This window comes from Suncus etruscus, chromosome 6, assembly GCF_024139225.1.
Source record: "Suncus etruscus isolate mSunEtr1 chromosome 6, mSunEtr1.pri.cur, whole genome shotgun sequence".
Classification (NCBI taxonomy): Eukaryota; Metazoa; Chordata; class Mammalia; order Eulipotyphla; family Soricidae; genus Suncus; species Suncus etruscus.
This window is the reverse complement of record NC_064853.1, coordinates 63976767-63995182: the sequence shown is the minus strand read 5'-3', so window position 1 is coordinate 63995182 and position 18416 is coordinate 63976767. Positions and strand designations below refer to the sequence as shown.

The window sequence follows — 18416 nt, the reverse complement described above, 5'->3', positions numbered from 1 at the left end:
GGAATTGTTATGTATCTCATCTTCCACAGCACCAAGTCTATTCTCAGCTTCTGATACCCTGTCCCAGAGCTTATCCATTTTGTCATTCACTTCGTTTACTGAGTTTTTCAGGCCTGTTAGTTGACATGTTATTTCAGTTTGGAGTTTTGTCATTTCTGCCTTCATATTTTCTTGGTTCTTATTAGTGTTCTGTTCAACTCGATCCATGGTTTCTTGGAGTCTGTTGAGCACCTTCCATATTGCTAGTCTAAAGTCCTTATCTGAGAGGTTGATTAGTTGTTCAGTCATTATCTGGTCCTCAGAATTGTCATCTTCATTCTCTATGTCTGATGCTGGCCTGCGTTGTTTCCCCATTGTCACACTTGTATTGTGGGTTTTTCTACGTGTTGTGGTGGTATTCATTGTCTATATGATGTAGGCAGCACACTCCTCTGGCTCCTCCCTTTCTGGATGGGCTGACTTGCCTCTAAGGGAGGGGAGTCCTCCGTGGATGAAGCCTCACACTGGGTCAAATCTTAGGCCCGAGCATGCAACAGAGAAGACAGTCCAGAGAGAAATGTTTGCTTCTGTGATATAGCGCCGTTCTTAGTGTGATTTTTCCTTCTTGTTGCAATGGAGTTCTTTCCTTAGAAAGAGTGCACGGCCGCGTAGCGAAGCGGAGCGGCCGTGCTCCTCTGAGCCTCTTTTTGCCCCACTCGCAAGAGTTTCACGCAAGAGGACAGTAGACAGACATAGACAGGTCACACTCACAGTCTTTCACAGCTGAGCCCCACTGGGCCGGTGTACTTTCGCGGATTTTCCCCGCCTGGTGTCACACACAGGGAGCCAGCTTTTGCAAAGGTTAGCCGGTTTTTATGCTCTGAAGTCCCTCCCTGAAAATGGCGTCTGGGCGAGCGAGGTTTCTGGAGGCTCTTTTTGCCCCACTCGCAAGAGTTTCACGCAAGAGGACAGTAGACAGACATAGACAGGTCACACTCACAGTCTTTCACAGTTGAGCCCCACTGGGCCGGTGTACTTTCGCGGATTTTCCCCGCCTGGTGTCACACACAGGGAGCCGGCTTTTGCCCAGATAGCATTGTTATCTCTTCCCGAATGTAGTTTCTTTGGAGTTAGCTTCCCAGGGCTCTGAGGAGAGCTTCCAGAGTTCAGGAAAGACAGAGAAGGGTAGGACAGGGCTCCCTTCCGGTGCTCAGTTCCTCAGAAGAAGCACAGCCCGGTGGAGATTCTGCAGGTAGAGCAGTCAGCACTCTGCCTGGAAACCCCCACCTGCAGCCTTTTCTCACTCACTCACTGGCTCGCTGGGTAGCTCCCGAATGTAGTTTCTTTGGGGTTCGCTTCCCAGGGCTCTGAGGAGAGCTTCCAGAGTTCAGGAAAGACAGAGAAGGGTAGGACAGGGCTCCCTTCCGGTGCTCAGTTCCTCAGAATAAGCACAGCCCGGTGGAGATTCTGCAGGTAGAGCAGTCAGCACTCTGCCTGGAAACCCCCACCTGCAGCCATTTCTCACTCACTCCCAAGTTTTACTTTTTAATACCCAGCATGACAAAGGCATATGTAGTGTCATGTCCAGATTCAATTGTCATTACAGAAGGGGTATCCAAGGGGTGTGTCCAAATTCAACTGCCATATGTACAGAGGGGGTATCCAAGGGCATGTCCATGTATGTTGAAAAATAGTTGACAAGATTCATCAAAGCTGTAATATTTTGAGTGTAAAGTTAATTTATTATTAATACATTAATTATCAATATTATCATCATGATTAATTTCTCTACATCTTTTATTATGGTAATTCTATATTGTTTTAAATATATATGCCCTAATAATACTATTTCACTGTTTTAATTAGAAAATAATGAGGTCAATATCTGGTTAATTATTTGATTATTATATTTAGAACAGTTTGTGCTAAAATAAACTAATTAAAACTATTTTGTCCATTAGAAAATCTTTCTGTGTACAAAAAGAAGAAATTATTTTATACTAAGAAATACATAAATGTTTTTATTTATATATGAACAAAATTAGAAAAATAAATCTGTATTTTTTTCTACAAACTCATTGTAATTCTGTCACAAATTCATATTTATTCCCAAATATGATGTGCTTGGAGATGCTGTTTTTGAGAAATAATGTTTTTGAGAAATAAATGTTTACTCAGGAAGAAAAGATATTAGCACATTAGAAGAAGAAACAGTGATATTTTGTATCTTTCTCTCTGATCTATCCCATGTAAGAATACAAAGAATTGATGAAAAGGACCTTCACTAGACAAAAACTCTACCCATTCTTTGATACTTAGACTCCCCCACAATATAAGTTGTGACAAATATTTATTGTTTAAACCATTTAATAAATTATAATTCATATTCATTCCATATTTATACAATCTGGATTTAATAAAGAAATTCCAAAATTAAGAGAAATTTATAAAAATTGACTAAAATAAGAGAAATTGTATCTTATATCTTTACATGTATGAACTCATGTGACAACTGTTGATAATACATTAAATCTAAATCACAGTGCTAAATATATTGAATTACATACAATTTTAATTAAAATCAGTATTAAAATGATATACTCTCTATTAAGTTAGAAAATTGTATTGTACGTAATAAATTAATAAGAAAGAATTATCACAAGTGTCATGTAATTTTAAAAGCAGGTGTCACTTTTCCAATAAATAAAATTGATGATCATCTTCAGATCCAGCTGATTTCTATTGGTTCATCCAGAGCAATGTTATTAGTAACCAAATCAATATTTAAGATCTAGAAAAGTTAGATAGTAAATAATTATTATTAATAAACTTTTTTAGATGAACTAATCTTCAAAAATGTTCTCTAATATTTTAGTTTAATACATTTTATTCTGAAGAGTTTGCAGACATTTTAGCAGCAATACAGCTCAAGATAATTATAATTGATAGGCACAGGCTACTCCTGGAAAATTAATTTTGTTTCAAACAGTTCTTGGTTAAAGTGTTTTCAACTCTTTCTTGCTTTGCAATGTAAATCTACTGGGATGTTATGAATTCCTTCCGTTCAAAGAAGAGATTATAAAAAAGGATTCTCTTTTATAAAGATATAAAAACATGTTCCCTCCCCAAAGATATAAAATATCTTAAAAAAAATGGAGTACAATGAATTGAGTTGCTGCTTAAACTTTTGTATTTGGAAGGACATTAAATATATAAAGCCTTAGTAATCCAATTTTGATATAATTGAAAGCAATAAGGTTTTTATTTTAGTATTTAAATACATAATACTACATTAAAATGAAAATCTCACTTGCCTACCACATTGATGTACCACTGTACACTAATTAAAATATCTAACTGAATGATATATTCTCTGATGCTATTCAATATAGATTCAATACAGTTAAAAGATTGGGAGAACACTGGTGGAGGGAAGTTGATACGGCTGTTGAAACACTATCTGTCTAAAGTGTATTATGGATAACTATGTAAAACTCAGGCTTTAATAAATAAAATATATTAAAAATAGATAGAACATATTTATTTTAATAAGCCTTATGAAAAAGTAAATAATATATCTAAGATACATTATTATTTTTAGTAAAGATCATCTAAATATATAGTTGCTATGTAAATTAAATTCATCTGAAATATTGTGTAATTAATAGTTACTTGGATCTTTATGATTTTTAAACAATCTTTGGTGCTAGCACAATTATATAGCTTTTGCTCTATTAAAAGCACTAACTGAATCAAATGCTAACAATATGCTATTTTCACAATATGTGTTCTTTGAATTTAATAGATTCAAGTTTCAAAGGATCTAATATTGAAATGAAATTTAAAAACTAATCTACTTGTAATACTTATTTAATTCGAAATTAAAAAAAGACCATTACAAAAAGGGAAAGCAGAGAGAAAGTAGTAAGATATTTACCATAGAAGCAGACTGAGGGAGGGAAGAAACAGGAGGAAAACTGGAAAATTGGGTGGTTGGTAATGAACATTGGTGAAGGGGTGGGTATTGGAATATAATATGACTGAACTTTAACTCTTAACTTTTGAAATCTGTCTCATGGTGGTTTAAATAAAAAAAAAATAAAGGCACTATTTAAAATAAAACATAATTATTAAAGAAACTTATTTAAAAGGTTACTGGGGCCAGAGATATTGCACAACCATAGGGCATTAGTCTTGCATGCAACTGACCCAGGACGGACCTTGGTTCTATCCTAGCATCCTATATGATCCCCCAAGCAAGGAGTGATTTCTGAGCTCAGAGCCAGGAGTAACCCATGTGCGTCACCGAATGTGGCTCAAAACATAAACAAAGAAAAAGATACTAACAATCATATTGATCTCTAAGTAAATTTATTTTGCTTGGCTCCTGTAAAAACAGTTATAAAATAGAAGTAATCTGCTTTATTTATATGTAAAGTAGAATGATAATAGTTAATTAATAGTTAATAAATAGTTAATAGTTATTAAAGTAGAATGATACTAGTCAATTTATTATGTTTTTTTGGACTGAAAAGAATGAAATGTCTATGTAGAGATTTCATATGGTGTCATTTAAAATTATATATATATAATATATATATATATGTATATATATGGTTTTTGGGCCACACACAGTGATGCTCAGGGATTACTCCTGGCTATGCACTCAGACATGAAAAAATTTTTGTGACACTGGTGTATTCAGGGCTTATTCCTGGCTATGTACTCAGGCATCACTCCTGCTTGTGCTTGAGGGACCATATTGGGTTACAAAAAGTAAAAATGGATCAGATACATGCAAGACAATTTGCTTCCTATATTATCTTTCTAGCCCCTAAAACAATATTTCCTTATGTTACTTACCTGCTTATTTTCTTCTTGAGAAAATTTAGCTGATTCTTTATTGCCTTTATATGTGATATTAACCTCTTGAACAATTGTATTTCCTTTTCCCCATACATTGATGAATCCAAGTCTCAATTCTCCTGTTTTTATGTAGCCATTTTTCAATATAGTGCTTGTCAAGGTAGTCTAAAACAAAAAAATAGTGCAAACTTTTAATTTGCAAAAACACCAAAATGTTTAAAAATCTAATAACTTAATGGGGATGCCTATATTTCCTTTATATGTTTAATAACTCTATAATACCCCTTAGTCTCTTTATTCCCAAATATAAGGTAGCCTCACATCACTTTTTTCTTTAATTACTTTATTAAATTTATTTTATTTATTTCATATATATATTAACCACCTGTTTTGGTTCTGCTTGGTATGAAAACCTTGGTATGAAAAGTTTTGTCTAGGATAAAAGTTCAGATCAAAACCAGAGCACAAAGATTGTGTAGGCTGATATTCTTACTTCCAAATGCATCATCAATATTATATGGCACCATTCCTTTTTGCAAAGGCATACTAAAAATGGGGAGATTTTTATACAAAAACAAGCTATTATCTATTAGGGATAAGATCCCATATATTTTATAATATAGGGACACCTCCCACAATGAATATGTGTCATGTGGATTCAACTTAAAGTCCATGTGATCAGACAGCGACCTTCCAATCCCAAGTCCTAGATCTCAGACATAGAACAGACACAGTTCCCTGCAACAGCACAAGGAACCAAACGCTTCCTGGGAAATTCTTAAAACTGCTTTAGCACCAGTTTTGAGATGACATCCTGGCAAAAAAGAAACAGCAACAACTTGACCTAAGAATAAGTTGTCCTATTTTATCACCTTATGGTAAGATGAAATCAGAAGATATGTTGTCTTTTGATCTGTGCAAAAACCAGAAACGCTAACTACAGAAGATTGGCTTTGACAACCATGACTAGGCAGACTTATCCTGGGACCAATAAGGAAGACCCTAGCCTAAGCTTTAGCCTAGGACTTGTTCAATAACCAAGATCTTTTATTCTAGGGGTCTGTCTGACTTTGACAACTGCAACTGAGTAGAATTTTGGAACCATAATGAAAGACTCTAACCCAGGCTTCGTCCTAGGATCTGAGTAAAAACTAAAACCACCAATTACAGAAGACTAATTACAACAGTGATTGAACAGAACTTCCAGAACCATAAAAAGAAAGACTGTATCCTAGGCTTCATCCTATGACCTGGGCAAATACCAAGATCTCTAGTTACAGAGACTTGATTTTATCATCTACAACTGAGCAGAAAGTCTTCTGGCAACATAAAAAGACCTTAGGGTGTGAAAATGAGCGTGTACTGAGCCTGTAGTTATTCCCATGACAGTATACTTCAAGGGCAGAGAAACCCTGACTCACTTAGGCCAAGTGAATTCCCTTTCTAATTCCCCCAATATTTACTGTGTCTATAAAAAAGGGGGGGGCATAAAACCTTAACACAACAGCCCTCTTTCCTTTTTTTCTCTTTTCTTTGTTCTTGTGATTATTGTTTGTTTGTTATCTTTTTTCTGTTGTGCTTTTTTGTAGTTGCTTGTTTTTATTTTTTGTTTTATTTTTGTTTTTTTATTGTTGTTCGTTTTGTATTTGTCATCTTTTTTCTTCTTTTTTCCATTTCTTCTTTTAAATTGATATTTATAATCTCTAGATGGACTTCTCCCACTTTTTTCTTTTTTTTCTTTCTTTTCTTTTCTTTTATTTTAAACCACATAACTTGAATCATCTTGTTTTGCCTCATAAATTGAGGGAGGGGAAAACAATTGGATACGACCAAACAGTCATATGAACATTGAGTAGAAATAAAAATTATCAGACTTAAACACCAAACCCAAAGTCAATGACAACAGAATGGATACCCAAACTGCAACAAGCTATACAAAGAAGGAACCAGTTATACTTGCAGTCCAGGGGGCAAAGTAGGTGGATATGGGATGCATGCTGGGAACAGGGCCAGAGATTTTTAATTCACCTCAATAATGATTATTCAAAAAAATCTACTAACCAGATCTATTTTAAAACAGATAATTTATGTATATATTTAAATAACACATTTATATAATAAACATAAAATAAATATGCAAACACTTTAAATATAAATAGAAACAATTGTATATAAATGATCTTACATAGATACATACCTTGTTCAAATTAAATTGCACCAAGAGATATTGATCATTTTCATAGGTATCTGTTTAAAAGAAGTGATATATTTATATTTTCAAGAGAGAAAAATAATAAATAAAAATGTGCTTTGGTTATATTTTTACAGTATAAATGATACCAAATATCATCACTGTTTATTTTTTTCTTTAAGTTTATTTAACTCATTCAAAAAGAGCTAAAAAAAAAAGTATAAGTCAAGCCTGGCAAAGTAATTGCCTTGCACAGAGCCAACCCTGGTTTGAACCTTCATAACTGACAGACCTAGAGCCCTGCTAGAACTGATGTCAAGTCAGAACCAGGAGTAATCCTTGAGTACTGCTGCCTGTGGCTTGAAAACAAACAAAAATTGAACAAAAACCGATAAGGTATGATATTCACTTGGACTGATTAATGAGAGACAGTATATGTGTGTGTGTGTGTGTGTGTGTGTGTGCGTGTGTGTGTGTGTGTGTGTGTGTGGCAGGAAGACAGTAATAGTGCTCTGAAGAGTGGGCAAAGACAGGGGCCAGCATGTGAGTAGTATGTGGTATATGGGTATGTGCTCAACCTGAGTTTGATCCCCAGCATCCCATCTGGTCCCTGGGTGCTACTTGAAGTGATCCCTGAGTGCAGAGCCAGTATTATCAGTATTTTTAAATTGTGATCACCTTGAGCTACTCAGTTATAAAATTGTTCATAATTAAATTCCAGTAACAATTTTTCAACACCCATCTCTTCTCCAAGATTCATTTCTTGTCACGAATGTCCCTAGTTATCCTTCTTCTCCCACCCCAGCCTGCCTCCATGGCAGTTTTCAAGTGTGTGAGTGTGTGTTTCCTTTTATTAATATTTATTATTTTATTCATAATCCTTTGGAATTTAAAATTTATCTGGAAAAATGAAATATATTTCTGTAACTAGTGAAAAAGTTCTAATTTCTGTGTAGTTTATTTAATTTGCAGTGCATTCCGAGCATTAGCTTTACCTAGATGTTTAGTTTTTATGAGTAATATTTGAAAAAGAAAAATACAGAATTCCCATCTATTAGAGCTGGTACTGATGTTGAAAGCAATAATTCTAGCTCTCTACTTAACCTTGTAATTAGAGTTGGATGAAGGATTTTATCCAAATACAGATTCTGAGTCTTTTCTCAAATGTAATGATTTTTTTTTATTTGTCCTAGAATCTGTTTCCCATTTTTTGAAACATTCTATAGTATTCAAGACTTAATCAAGACTCTCTTCTCAGATATGTCAGATACTGCCCTGCTTTGCTTGGGATACCATATATATCAACAGGGATTAAATCAGTTTTAGCTAGAGTTAAGGCAAGTACTCTGACTCCAGTTCAGAATCCTTTTTCTACGGACATATTTGTAAATACTCAAGATTTATTCCTGATTCCACACTCAGCTCTAACTCCTGGCATAGCTTGAGGTAACATAGGTGATTCTAGGGATCAGATCTTTATATGTATGCATACAACAAATTTCTTACCCACTGTGCTACTTCGCCAGCCACAGAAAATATATTTTAACAAATTATCTATTTTGATCACAATGCCAATTTTCAGCGTAAAAACACTGCTGGAGGCTTAGCAAATTCATTCAGATCTTGAATAACATTCAGTGAAATTACAGATTTTATTTTAAATACTTAAACTTTTCAGAGGAAAAATGTTGAACACTAAAACAAATCAATTGTCAAAAATTACAGTCCAAACTTAGATTTCCTTTCTTGAGTATTTGTTTTAGAGACTTGCAATAAGCATAAATATGCACACATAGTAATGTGAATTTTCCACGTAGTTGATCTCACATACTGTCTATTAGGTAATCGGGATTAATTTAGCTGCTCTTCTATAAAGTTGATCAATAACTCATGATACACATATACTTGAGTCTTTTACTCTGTGCTAGAAATTTAACCATAGAGATTAATTACAGTTAGGATAAGAAGAACATAATTAAATATTTGTAAAATTATATTAGGTGATTCAAGTAGTTATTAGCTATTTTAGTTTTAAATAATCATTTTAAATACAGTTTCCAGAGTATAATAATTGTAATAAAAATGAAACAATAAGTTGCTACCACATACATAAAACATCTTTTTAAAAGAACACTCACCTATACTCTCTCCATCATCCCAAAATAGATATCCTTGTGCTGTCTGATTGTCATCAGCAGCAACAATAAGTTTCATGTAATTTTGTCGGCTGAAATAACCAATATAATTTATTCATTTTAATAAAAAGGCATTATAATTATTTTAGTATCAAAAGAAACACAAATAAGAATATGAACTAAGGAGATGCAAGCTATTTTTAACATAACAGCTTAAAGGAATTTATTTTATTGAATTGATGGGGACTACAAAACCATAAATTCAGTCATATTTTATAATATACATATGTATGCTTTTTTCTCTCAGAAGCTCGCCTACTGAAATTTACTTTATAATTGAAATGTATTGAGAATTTTTAAATTTAATTTTGTTTGGTTGAAATCATTATGATTTCATAGTCCTTCATAGTTGGGTTTCAGACATACAATAAATCTGGGCCATATATTAAGTTTTGTAACATGGTTATTAATTCTTCTTTCTGATTTTTTATTCACTATTAAAATTAAGATATTTCATAACATTTATTTTCATCTCATGATCAAAGCTTTTTACACATTTCTACACATTAATCACTGAGTTAGCAATACTTTTCTAAAGTTTAGAGTAATAGAAATGTTTCTAAGTCCTACATATGGAATACACAATATATCTAAATCTTGTAAATACTTAAGCTTATTACTTTTGAATCAAATATCCATTTATATAATTATAATATGAGCAGCCTGATTTGAGAGCCGCAAAGGGCTAAGGAAGGATTTTACAAACTATATAATTTTCCAAAATACAAATATTGAAGCTGTGCTGCAAGGGAAGTTTAAAATATCTAGGCTATTTAGAGTTCAAACTTCAGGGAAAATTGATATTTTACAAATAAATGTTCATTATATTTCACAAATAAAGCATATATCATTTAACTCCAGATTAAGACACATACATTATGTTAAAAAATATTGTAAGAACTGTTTTTGCTTTAAACCACTGCACTTAAAAATTGAATTTAAAGAGTAGTGCAATTTAATTCTACCTTCTATCTCATTTAAATTTAATATAGACTGTGCTGATTAATTACTATTTAATATAGGGTGTGCTAATAACCATTTATTCAAAAAAATGCATATCACACACTGAATCTCCCTTTCTTATAACAGAAATATCAAGACATGTTTATGAATGGTATCCACCACTACTCTTTCTTTTCAGTTGTAAGAGTACTGAAAGTTACTTTTCTCCTTAGGTAGTTACAAAATAAAATAGTAAATGAATGTCAGGATAGGTGGTTTAAGAATTAGGAAGTGTCTATAATACCTGAAAAGAGTGTTAGTACAAACTCATGATAGATAGTAAGATAAATAAAGCATAAGGAGAGAGAACGAACAGGAACAAGATCTTCTGAAACATGAATATTTGTTCAACATGAAAGCAGAATAAATAAAAACCATATGACTGGTTTATTCCTGTTTTACTCATGGGAGACAAACGGATACTAACATATTTAATATAAGTGAACAATTAAAAGGAAAGAATAGCAGATGAGAGATCATGGGACAGAGAAGAGCTATTCTTGGCCTTTGATTTGTTATGCAGCAAAGGGCAGAAAAATATGGATTAAAATTCATCATTGAAGACTTGATTCTTCTGTGAAAAGAGTGGATTTTATTAGTTCAAAGAAGTGCTAATAATGTCAATGAAAAGTTGTTTTTATATAAAAAGAGAAGGCAGGGAATATTTTTCAGGACAAAGAATGAGATAAAAAGGACAAAGAATCAGGTTGAAGTGATAGAACAGCATGTAGGGCATTTGCCTTGCATAAGGATGACTAGATTTAATTTCTGGCATCACATATGGTCCCCCAAGTACTGCCATGAGTCATTCCTGATAAAAGAGCCAGCAGTAACCCTGAGCACTATTGAATCTGACCGCACGATAATCAAAAATGACAAAAATGGGAGTTAAACAGATAGTAGGTTACCTACTAAATGAGAAGAATTTTAAGCAATATTTTATAAAGTTTAAGAAAATGTTCATTTTGAGATCATAAGCTAATTGAATAAATAAAATAGTTATTTTTCAGGTGACAAAATAAATACTTTTAGCTAAAGTGACTATTCAACATACATGACAAATACATTTTGACAAGTACATAGAAACCACTGCCATTTATTTTACAGCGGATGATCTCACTTAAACAAGGAATATATAGAAACAAAGAAATGGTTCAGATAGTGCCAGATGAAAACAAGCCCTTGGAATTTAAGAAAGGGCAGAAGATTAAATACTAGAAAATAGCTCCTGTTCAATGTAACAGAAAACCTTGATAATTTTGTACTTTATCAAGAATATGGTGTAGTAAGCATCTTGAAATAATATGAAGTTGAAACTTTAAAATGCACATTTTTGTTTCTTGTTTATTTCTTTGTATTTTTAAATTGTACCTTTATTTAAGTACCATAATTATGAACATGATTGTAGTTGGTTTCAGTCACAAAAAGAACACCTCCCTTCACCAGTGTAACATTCCCACCACCAATGGCCTCACAATATTTTAGAAAAACATTCTTATAAGATAGCTTCACCCATTATGTTAAAAATATATTCAGCATTAGTTGTTCTTGTTGTTTTAGAAAGTTTTCTTATTGAAGAGGGAGAATCTTGGAGGCCACTCATTCAGAAACTGAAACGTTTCTATGAAATATCTTTTTTCTCTTTCCCTCTTTCTCCCTGTCAGTTTCCAGACTTCTGAGGCAAGTTCTCAAAAATACACAGCCAACTTGATCATAGACCCAATAGCAAGGTCATCATGAACCATGGCTGTGAGATGGGCACCCAGCTGTGTCTTGATTTGACTTGAATTTGCTCTGGCTTTGCATCTGTCCCTAACCAATGAGGTATCTTTAAGACCCCAGGCCATCTTTTTAAGGATGTTGAAAAGCAAACATCAATAGTAGAGAGGGCATATGACTAACTTCTTGTTTTGTTTTCTTTGGGGCTCCACAACTGTTGGTGCTAAGGGCATACTTATGTTCTACTTTCAGGGATAGCTTCTGCTGCTTCTGCTGGGACTCATGGAACCTATTGGGGTGCCAGGAATCACACACCTCTGTCAGCCAAGGAAGGCAGGTGATCATTTTTGCATAAAGTTAGAAGTTTACTGCCCAGTATATAAAAAAGAGAATGGCTTTATTTGAAGCATAGGAAAAACTGTGTTTATAATTCATTATAAAGGTCTCCTAAATTTGGAGAACTAAAATTCTGGCAAAAAAATTCTAGATGGAAATTTTGGAATTATTATTTTATCTTGTACCTCATGATACTTGAGGAGAAACTGTAGAGAAAATGAAAACAAATAGGAAATTCATATTTCTTACTGTCAAAGAAATAAACTTTGTTTCTAATCTAGCTGGAGCATACATACAACTGGAGCAGGAGACAAAACATCAAAGACATAGTCATGTTTTCAACAATTCTAATACTACCTATCTCAGTATATAATTTTAGCTCTGTAAAGCTTTAGCTTACCTAAAATGTGTGTTTTGAGCAGGCTCTTGACATGGCAAGATGTGACCTCCACGAACATGTAGATTTATTTTATATAAAGGAGCATCAAAAGTATGAAACATTTTCCTATAACCAATATCTTGGCCCTAGAAATAAGAAAGTTGAAAGATAAAACAAAAGTATCCAAAAGTGAAATAATTCATAACATTGATAGTTGAGTGGACACTTTATTAAATTACATTAAATAATCAAATTAAACAATATATGTAAGCATACTCCTGTTCTTTAGAGACTCTTTGTATTCTTTTTTTTTACTATTTGTATTCCTTAATTGATTAATACATCTGAAAATTTTTATTATTTTGATGGAGTTTAGGAAATAAGTGTATAAATAGCAGTTTCTGACATTAAATACACATTTTCTTAGAATGACAGAATTACATTTTTAATACTTTTGTACATATAGTAAAGAACTATTTTATTGTATTTAATACACTTTTCATATTGTTTTTAAAATAAATCAATGAAAATATAATAAACATGGCAGCATAAACTAATTATCTTTACCATGTTAATATATTTCAGCTATAAATGCTGACATATTTAATGTTCTTTAAGTGTAAAATAGTCAAAAATCATAACAAAAATCTAGGACCACACTGCTATCAGTTGCCAGATTTCTTTTAGTACTTACCGTATGATAATCAAACCACCGAGCATCAGGGATATAACCATAGACAGAGTCTGAATTCTGGAATATAAAGATGACATAATTAAAAATGGAAAAAAACGAATAAAATTTATTTTATACTGAAAATATATGCAACAGTACTCACAGGTTCCAGTACAGGGGTAACCATAAATGCTGGACCCCACAAGAACTGCTTATATATATCCCAGGTTGCTTTTTCACTGAAGAACCTAGAAAAAATATTTTTAATTAAATCAGTAGCACAAAATAGTTATTCACATCATATTTTAATGTTAAAGGAAACTCGTGCTATATTCTATATTTTATATTATAACACTTTAAATTTAACACATAACATGATGAAGTAGTAGTATAATACTTATTGCATAAATATAAATGTTGAACAACCTTTATAATAAAATACAAACAACTTGTTAGATTTCTAAATCTGAGATTAAATTGCTGTAACAGAAAAAAAACTGTTTTATAGTTTTAATTAAAAAGTATTAAAATCTACATTATTGCTCTAATTAAAAGTACAGCTATAGTTTGTTTTGTTTTATTGTAAACTAAGATTATGGGTCTCTCACCTCTCAAATTTCTATAAAAGCCAAAAATCAAAAGTTAAGATAATTGTTCACATGGTTAATTGTAATTAACTGATTGGAGACTCAGCCTAAGGCTAGTACTCCAATTATTTAGGGAATTGAATAGTGAGAGGACAAAAGTAAATGGTTAAAATTAATAAATTGGGACTAAAGTGATAGCTCAGTAGTAGGGCTTGCAGCCTTGCATGCTACCGGCCCTGGATGAACCTGGGTTGAGCCAAGAAAAACCCTTCAGCACTGCCAGGTATGGCCCCCAAACCAAAAATAAGTAAATAAATTAACAAAAGTAATAAATTAACAATGACACTAAAATATAAAATGCATTATTTAGAAATACATTATTTTAAAGTTTGGGGATAATTGAATAATGAAAGAATTATTTTAGAAAAATAGATAACTATTATATCAGATGGGAAAATCAATTATTTAGTGAACTTTTGCTTGTGTATCCTTGTTTCACTTTGAATAATATTTGCTATCATTTTATTTATTAATTGCAACCTCTAAAAATTACCACAGTTACTCTGGTAAAATCTCATACAAAGATATCAAGTTTATTTTGTCTATTTATCTGAATGTATGTTTGGTGATTTAGTTGATATATGCAATAGAATTGTTTTTGCATTTTTGCTTGAAAATAGAACAGTCTATAATAATTACAACTATGTTTCATATAACATGATTTATAATTTTTTTTTTTTTGGTTTTTGGGCCACACCCAGTAACGCTCAGGGGTTACTCCTGGCTATGTGCTCAGAAGTTGCTCCTGGCTTGGGGGACCATATGGGACACCGGGGGATCGAACCGCGGTCCGTCCAAGGTTAGCGCAGGCAAGGCAGGCACCTTACCTTTAGCGCCACCGCCCGGCCTTATGATTTATAATTTTGTTATATCAATTTGACTATACAAAGTGAGTGCAGAATGATTTTTAAAATGTTGGCATAGTACCAAGCTATTAAAAATATACCTCTACTAACAGAAAGCATAGGATGGTTTTCCAATAAATATATACACATACATATATATTCACACAAATATGCATGCCTTATCTACATTTCATTACTCAACTGGTAAAACATTAATTTGATCATAATATAGACATTATTTATCTCAATTATTTTGAAAGTCTGTAATACAAATAATATTATTACTTTAACCTAGAGTTTAATGTGTTTCTTTAATGGCTATATTTATTAGTAGATTTATGCAATTTTATAAATATAAAGTAAGTGCTAAAATGAAATGAAAACACTTTCAATTAAAAGTGTTCCATATATCACTGTAAGATTTTAACTAAATTAAATGAAAAGTATTTTTCTATAATAGGAACAAACTGTACTCACTCATGCAAAAGGGGTCTAATAACTGTGCCACCATTAGCATGAATGTCATGCATTTGGGTATAGAAATAAGGCAATAAATTGTATCTAATGTTTAGAATGTCCCTTGACATATTAGAAAAGGTTTCATTCCAGGAAACAGGATCTTGTCTCTGAAATAAAGCAAATGTTTTAGTCATAAATATTTGTCCTTGTGTAAATAAGTTTAAAATATTCAGAAAATTAAACACAGTAAATAATATTAGTTCACTATCCTGTATTAAACATTTTTCACAAGAATATTTTGTATTTTTCTCATAGGACTTAGCAAAATTTAACACTTTAATGAAAATATGTAAATAAAGTATATGCCTTTTTAAGATTTTTTTTCAAGGGGGGGCCTTACCCAGCAGTGCTCAGCAGTTACTTTTGGCTCTGTGCTCAGGAATTAGTCCTGATGGTCCCTGGGGGACCATAGAGAATGTTGGAGATTAAACCTGCATCAGCTGTGTGCAAGTGAAATGCCTCCCCTCTATACTATTGCTCCAGTCATAAAGTATGTCTTGATTTATTTTACATTAATTCATAAAAATTATGGTAAAGTAAATAGGAATTTAAATTCTATCATTAACTCGCATGCGACTTAAAGAACAATGCAGAAATGAAGGAACTCACTTAAAGTCACAGAGACTTGGGAAAGTTTCCAAGTCCAGAAAACACTTGAGTTTGGTTGATGAAGACCTTGAATCAACACTCTTTAAACTGGCAACACTTGCCAGTAAAATTAAGCCATCACTAGACAAGAAATTAATCCAACTCAAAGAAGAACTGTTTCAGAGGATGAGAATCAATATAAGTAGAATTGAAAGAATTAAAGAATATGCTAGAAAACATAATAGTAGCAAAATCAGATAAGAGAGAACTTTATAAGAATTTGAAAACAAATACAAGACCGTATTGATAGTGAAGTCAAAAATAAAAAGAATACAAGTATATAACATAACAAGACATAGTATAACATTATAAAATAATGTAATGTAACAGTGTACGATAACACACAATAAAATATAGTGTAATAGAACTTTAGGAACAAATACAAGAACCCTCCAAATTATAGAAAATCTAGAAGATCAGAACAATTAGAAAGGTGAAGAATGAGTGGTGAGAGAGATAGCATCTGAAAATTTCTCACTCTCTGAATTGAGACCTGTGGAAATTCAAGAAACCAAAAGATTAGCAAACAAAATAGGTTCAAACAAAGCATTAGGACACATAATAATAAAAATGGCAAAAATCAAAGAGAGATGGTCTTTTAAAATTAGCAAAGAGAGAGAAGAAACACCTTTAATATAAGGAAAATAAAATGAGAGTCACAGCAAATATCCTATTTGAAAAGGTGTACATTTTACTAAGAAAATAGTAAAAAGACATAATAAATTACTGAATGAAATAAACTTTCAAACTAGTGTCCAGTACTTTGCAAAGGTTTCATTAGAGGAAGGGATAAAAACATTGTCTTATAAAAGCAAGGGGATTTCTTCTGAGAATTCTGTTTATGGGTGATTGTCTTCCCACTATAACTTCACCTTGTCCTCTTTCTTTGCATCTTTGGCCTCATAAAATAAAAAATAACAAATAATTTAAAAGAAGAGTTGATGATATTTGTGATAACCAAATCAGCTCTGTTTGAAAGGAAACATAGACAGAAATGAACAATACTTTAGATCAAAGGAAAAACAGAGGAGGAAGTAACCTACATATGTACACCAAATATTGTGTCAGCAAAATTTGTAAACCTAAAGAAACACATGAATGGAAACATAATAGTAGTAGGAAGTTTCAACATACCACTGACATTGCTGGATAGATCTACTACACAGAATATCAATAGACACTACACAGAATATCAATAGACACTATATAGACCTATATGAAAAACTGAAAGATCTGAAGCTAATGGATTTATATAAGGTCTTTCATTCTCAAAAACTTAGTCAAACCTTCCTCTTCTCTCATGCACAGGAACTTTCTCTAGGAGATATCATGTTTTAGGAAAAAAAATTAACTGACATAAATTCACAAATGTAAGAATCATAGCAAACATCCTATCAAACCACAATGCCACAGAAATAGTAATTAACCATGTGAAGAGGGCCAGAGTGATAGCACAGAGGGTAGGGCCTTTGTTTGTATGCTGCTAAAACCTGGGTTTGATTACCAATCCCTGACATATTATATGGTTCCCTGAGCCTGCCAGGAATGATTTTTGGAGTGCAAGACCAAGAGTAACTACTCCACAGTGGTGCCAGGTGTGGACCAAAAACAAACAAAAAACAAAAACAAAGAAACAAACAAAAAGATATAAAGATACCATCACACTTTGAGAGTAAAAAACATAACAGGTAGATCAAAGAGAAAATCAAAGAAGAAATAAAATGATTCTTGAGACCAATGGCAAGGAAGAAGAGAATTGCTAATGTCTATGGGACTCAACTAAAGCACAACTTAGGGGAAAATGCAGAGCAATACAGGCCTATATAAGAAAAGAAGATAAAGATATAATATCAACCGAAATATGCATTATAAATATCTGGAGAATCAACTACAAATTAATTCAGAAAATAGTTGAAACAATTGTAAAAGAGCAAAAATATTTTAAAGAAATAGTGAAAAAATATTAAAATAATTGAAATAAATTTTAAAGAAATATTGAAACTAATAAGTCAATTCAAGGAACCAATGAAACCAGGAAATGTTTGTTCAAGAAAATAAACAAGATATATAAACTATTCATTAGACTCATGAGGTAAAAAAATAGAAATTGCTCAAATAATTCAGATCAGAAACAAAAGGGGCATTATTCAAGTATAACCCACTGAGCTGACTCTGATCAACTCTCTTAAGATAGAGAACCTAGAAGTAATTGATATATTTCTAAAAACATCTAATTTCCCAAAACTAAATAAAAAGAAATTAGAAGTCTGAACAAGCTAATCACATGTAGGGGAATTGAATGAGTAATTAAAAAACTACTAATAAATAAAAGTCCTGGTGCTGGTGGGTTTAAGGATGAGCTTTATTAAACTTTCATAGAAGACTTACTGCTATTGATCCTTAAGCGATTTTAAAAT

The 18416-nt window shown here is 32.3% G+C and overlaps 1 protein-coding gene across 1 annotated transcript in view; it reads right to left on the bottom strand.

Annotated features, from left to right (window-relative positions):
* Positions 1-2701: 2701 nt before the first annotated feature.
* Positions 2702-18416, bottom strand: part of SI (sucrase-isomaltase) — a 64304-nt gene continuing 48589 nt past the window's right edge. The window contains exons 16-23 of the mRNA XM_049775578.1: positions 13949-13959; positions 13504-13588; positions 13362-13418; positions 12689-12813; positions 9175-9263; positions 7043-7092; positions 4843-5010; positions 2702-2770 (exon numbers count right to left, since the gene is read on the bottom strand). Coding sequence (XP_049631535.1) covers positions 2702-2770; positions 4843-5010; positions 7043-7092; positions 9175-9263; positions 12689-12813; positions 13362-13418; positions 13504-13588; positions 13949-13959 — 654 coding nt within the window. The remainder of the gene's footprint in view (positions 2771-4842; positions 5011-7042; positions 7093-9174; positions 9264-12688; positions 12814-13361; positions 13419-13503; positions 13589-13948; positions 13960-18416) is intronic.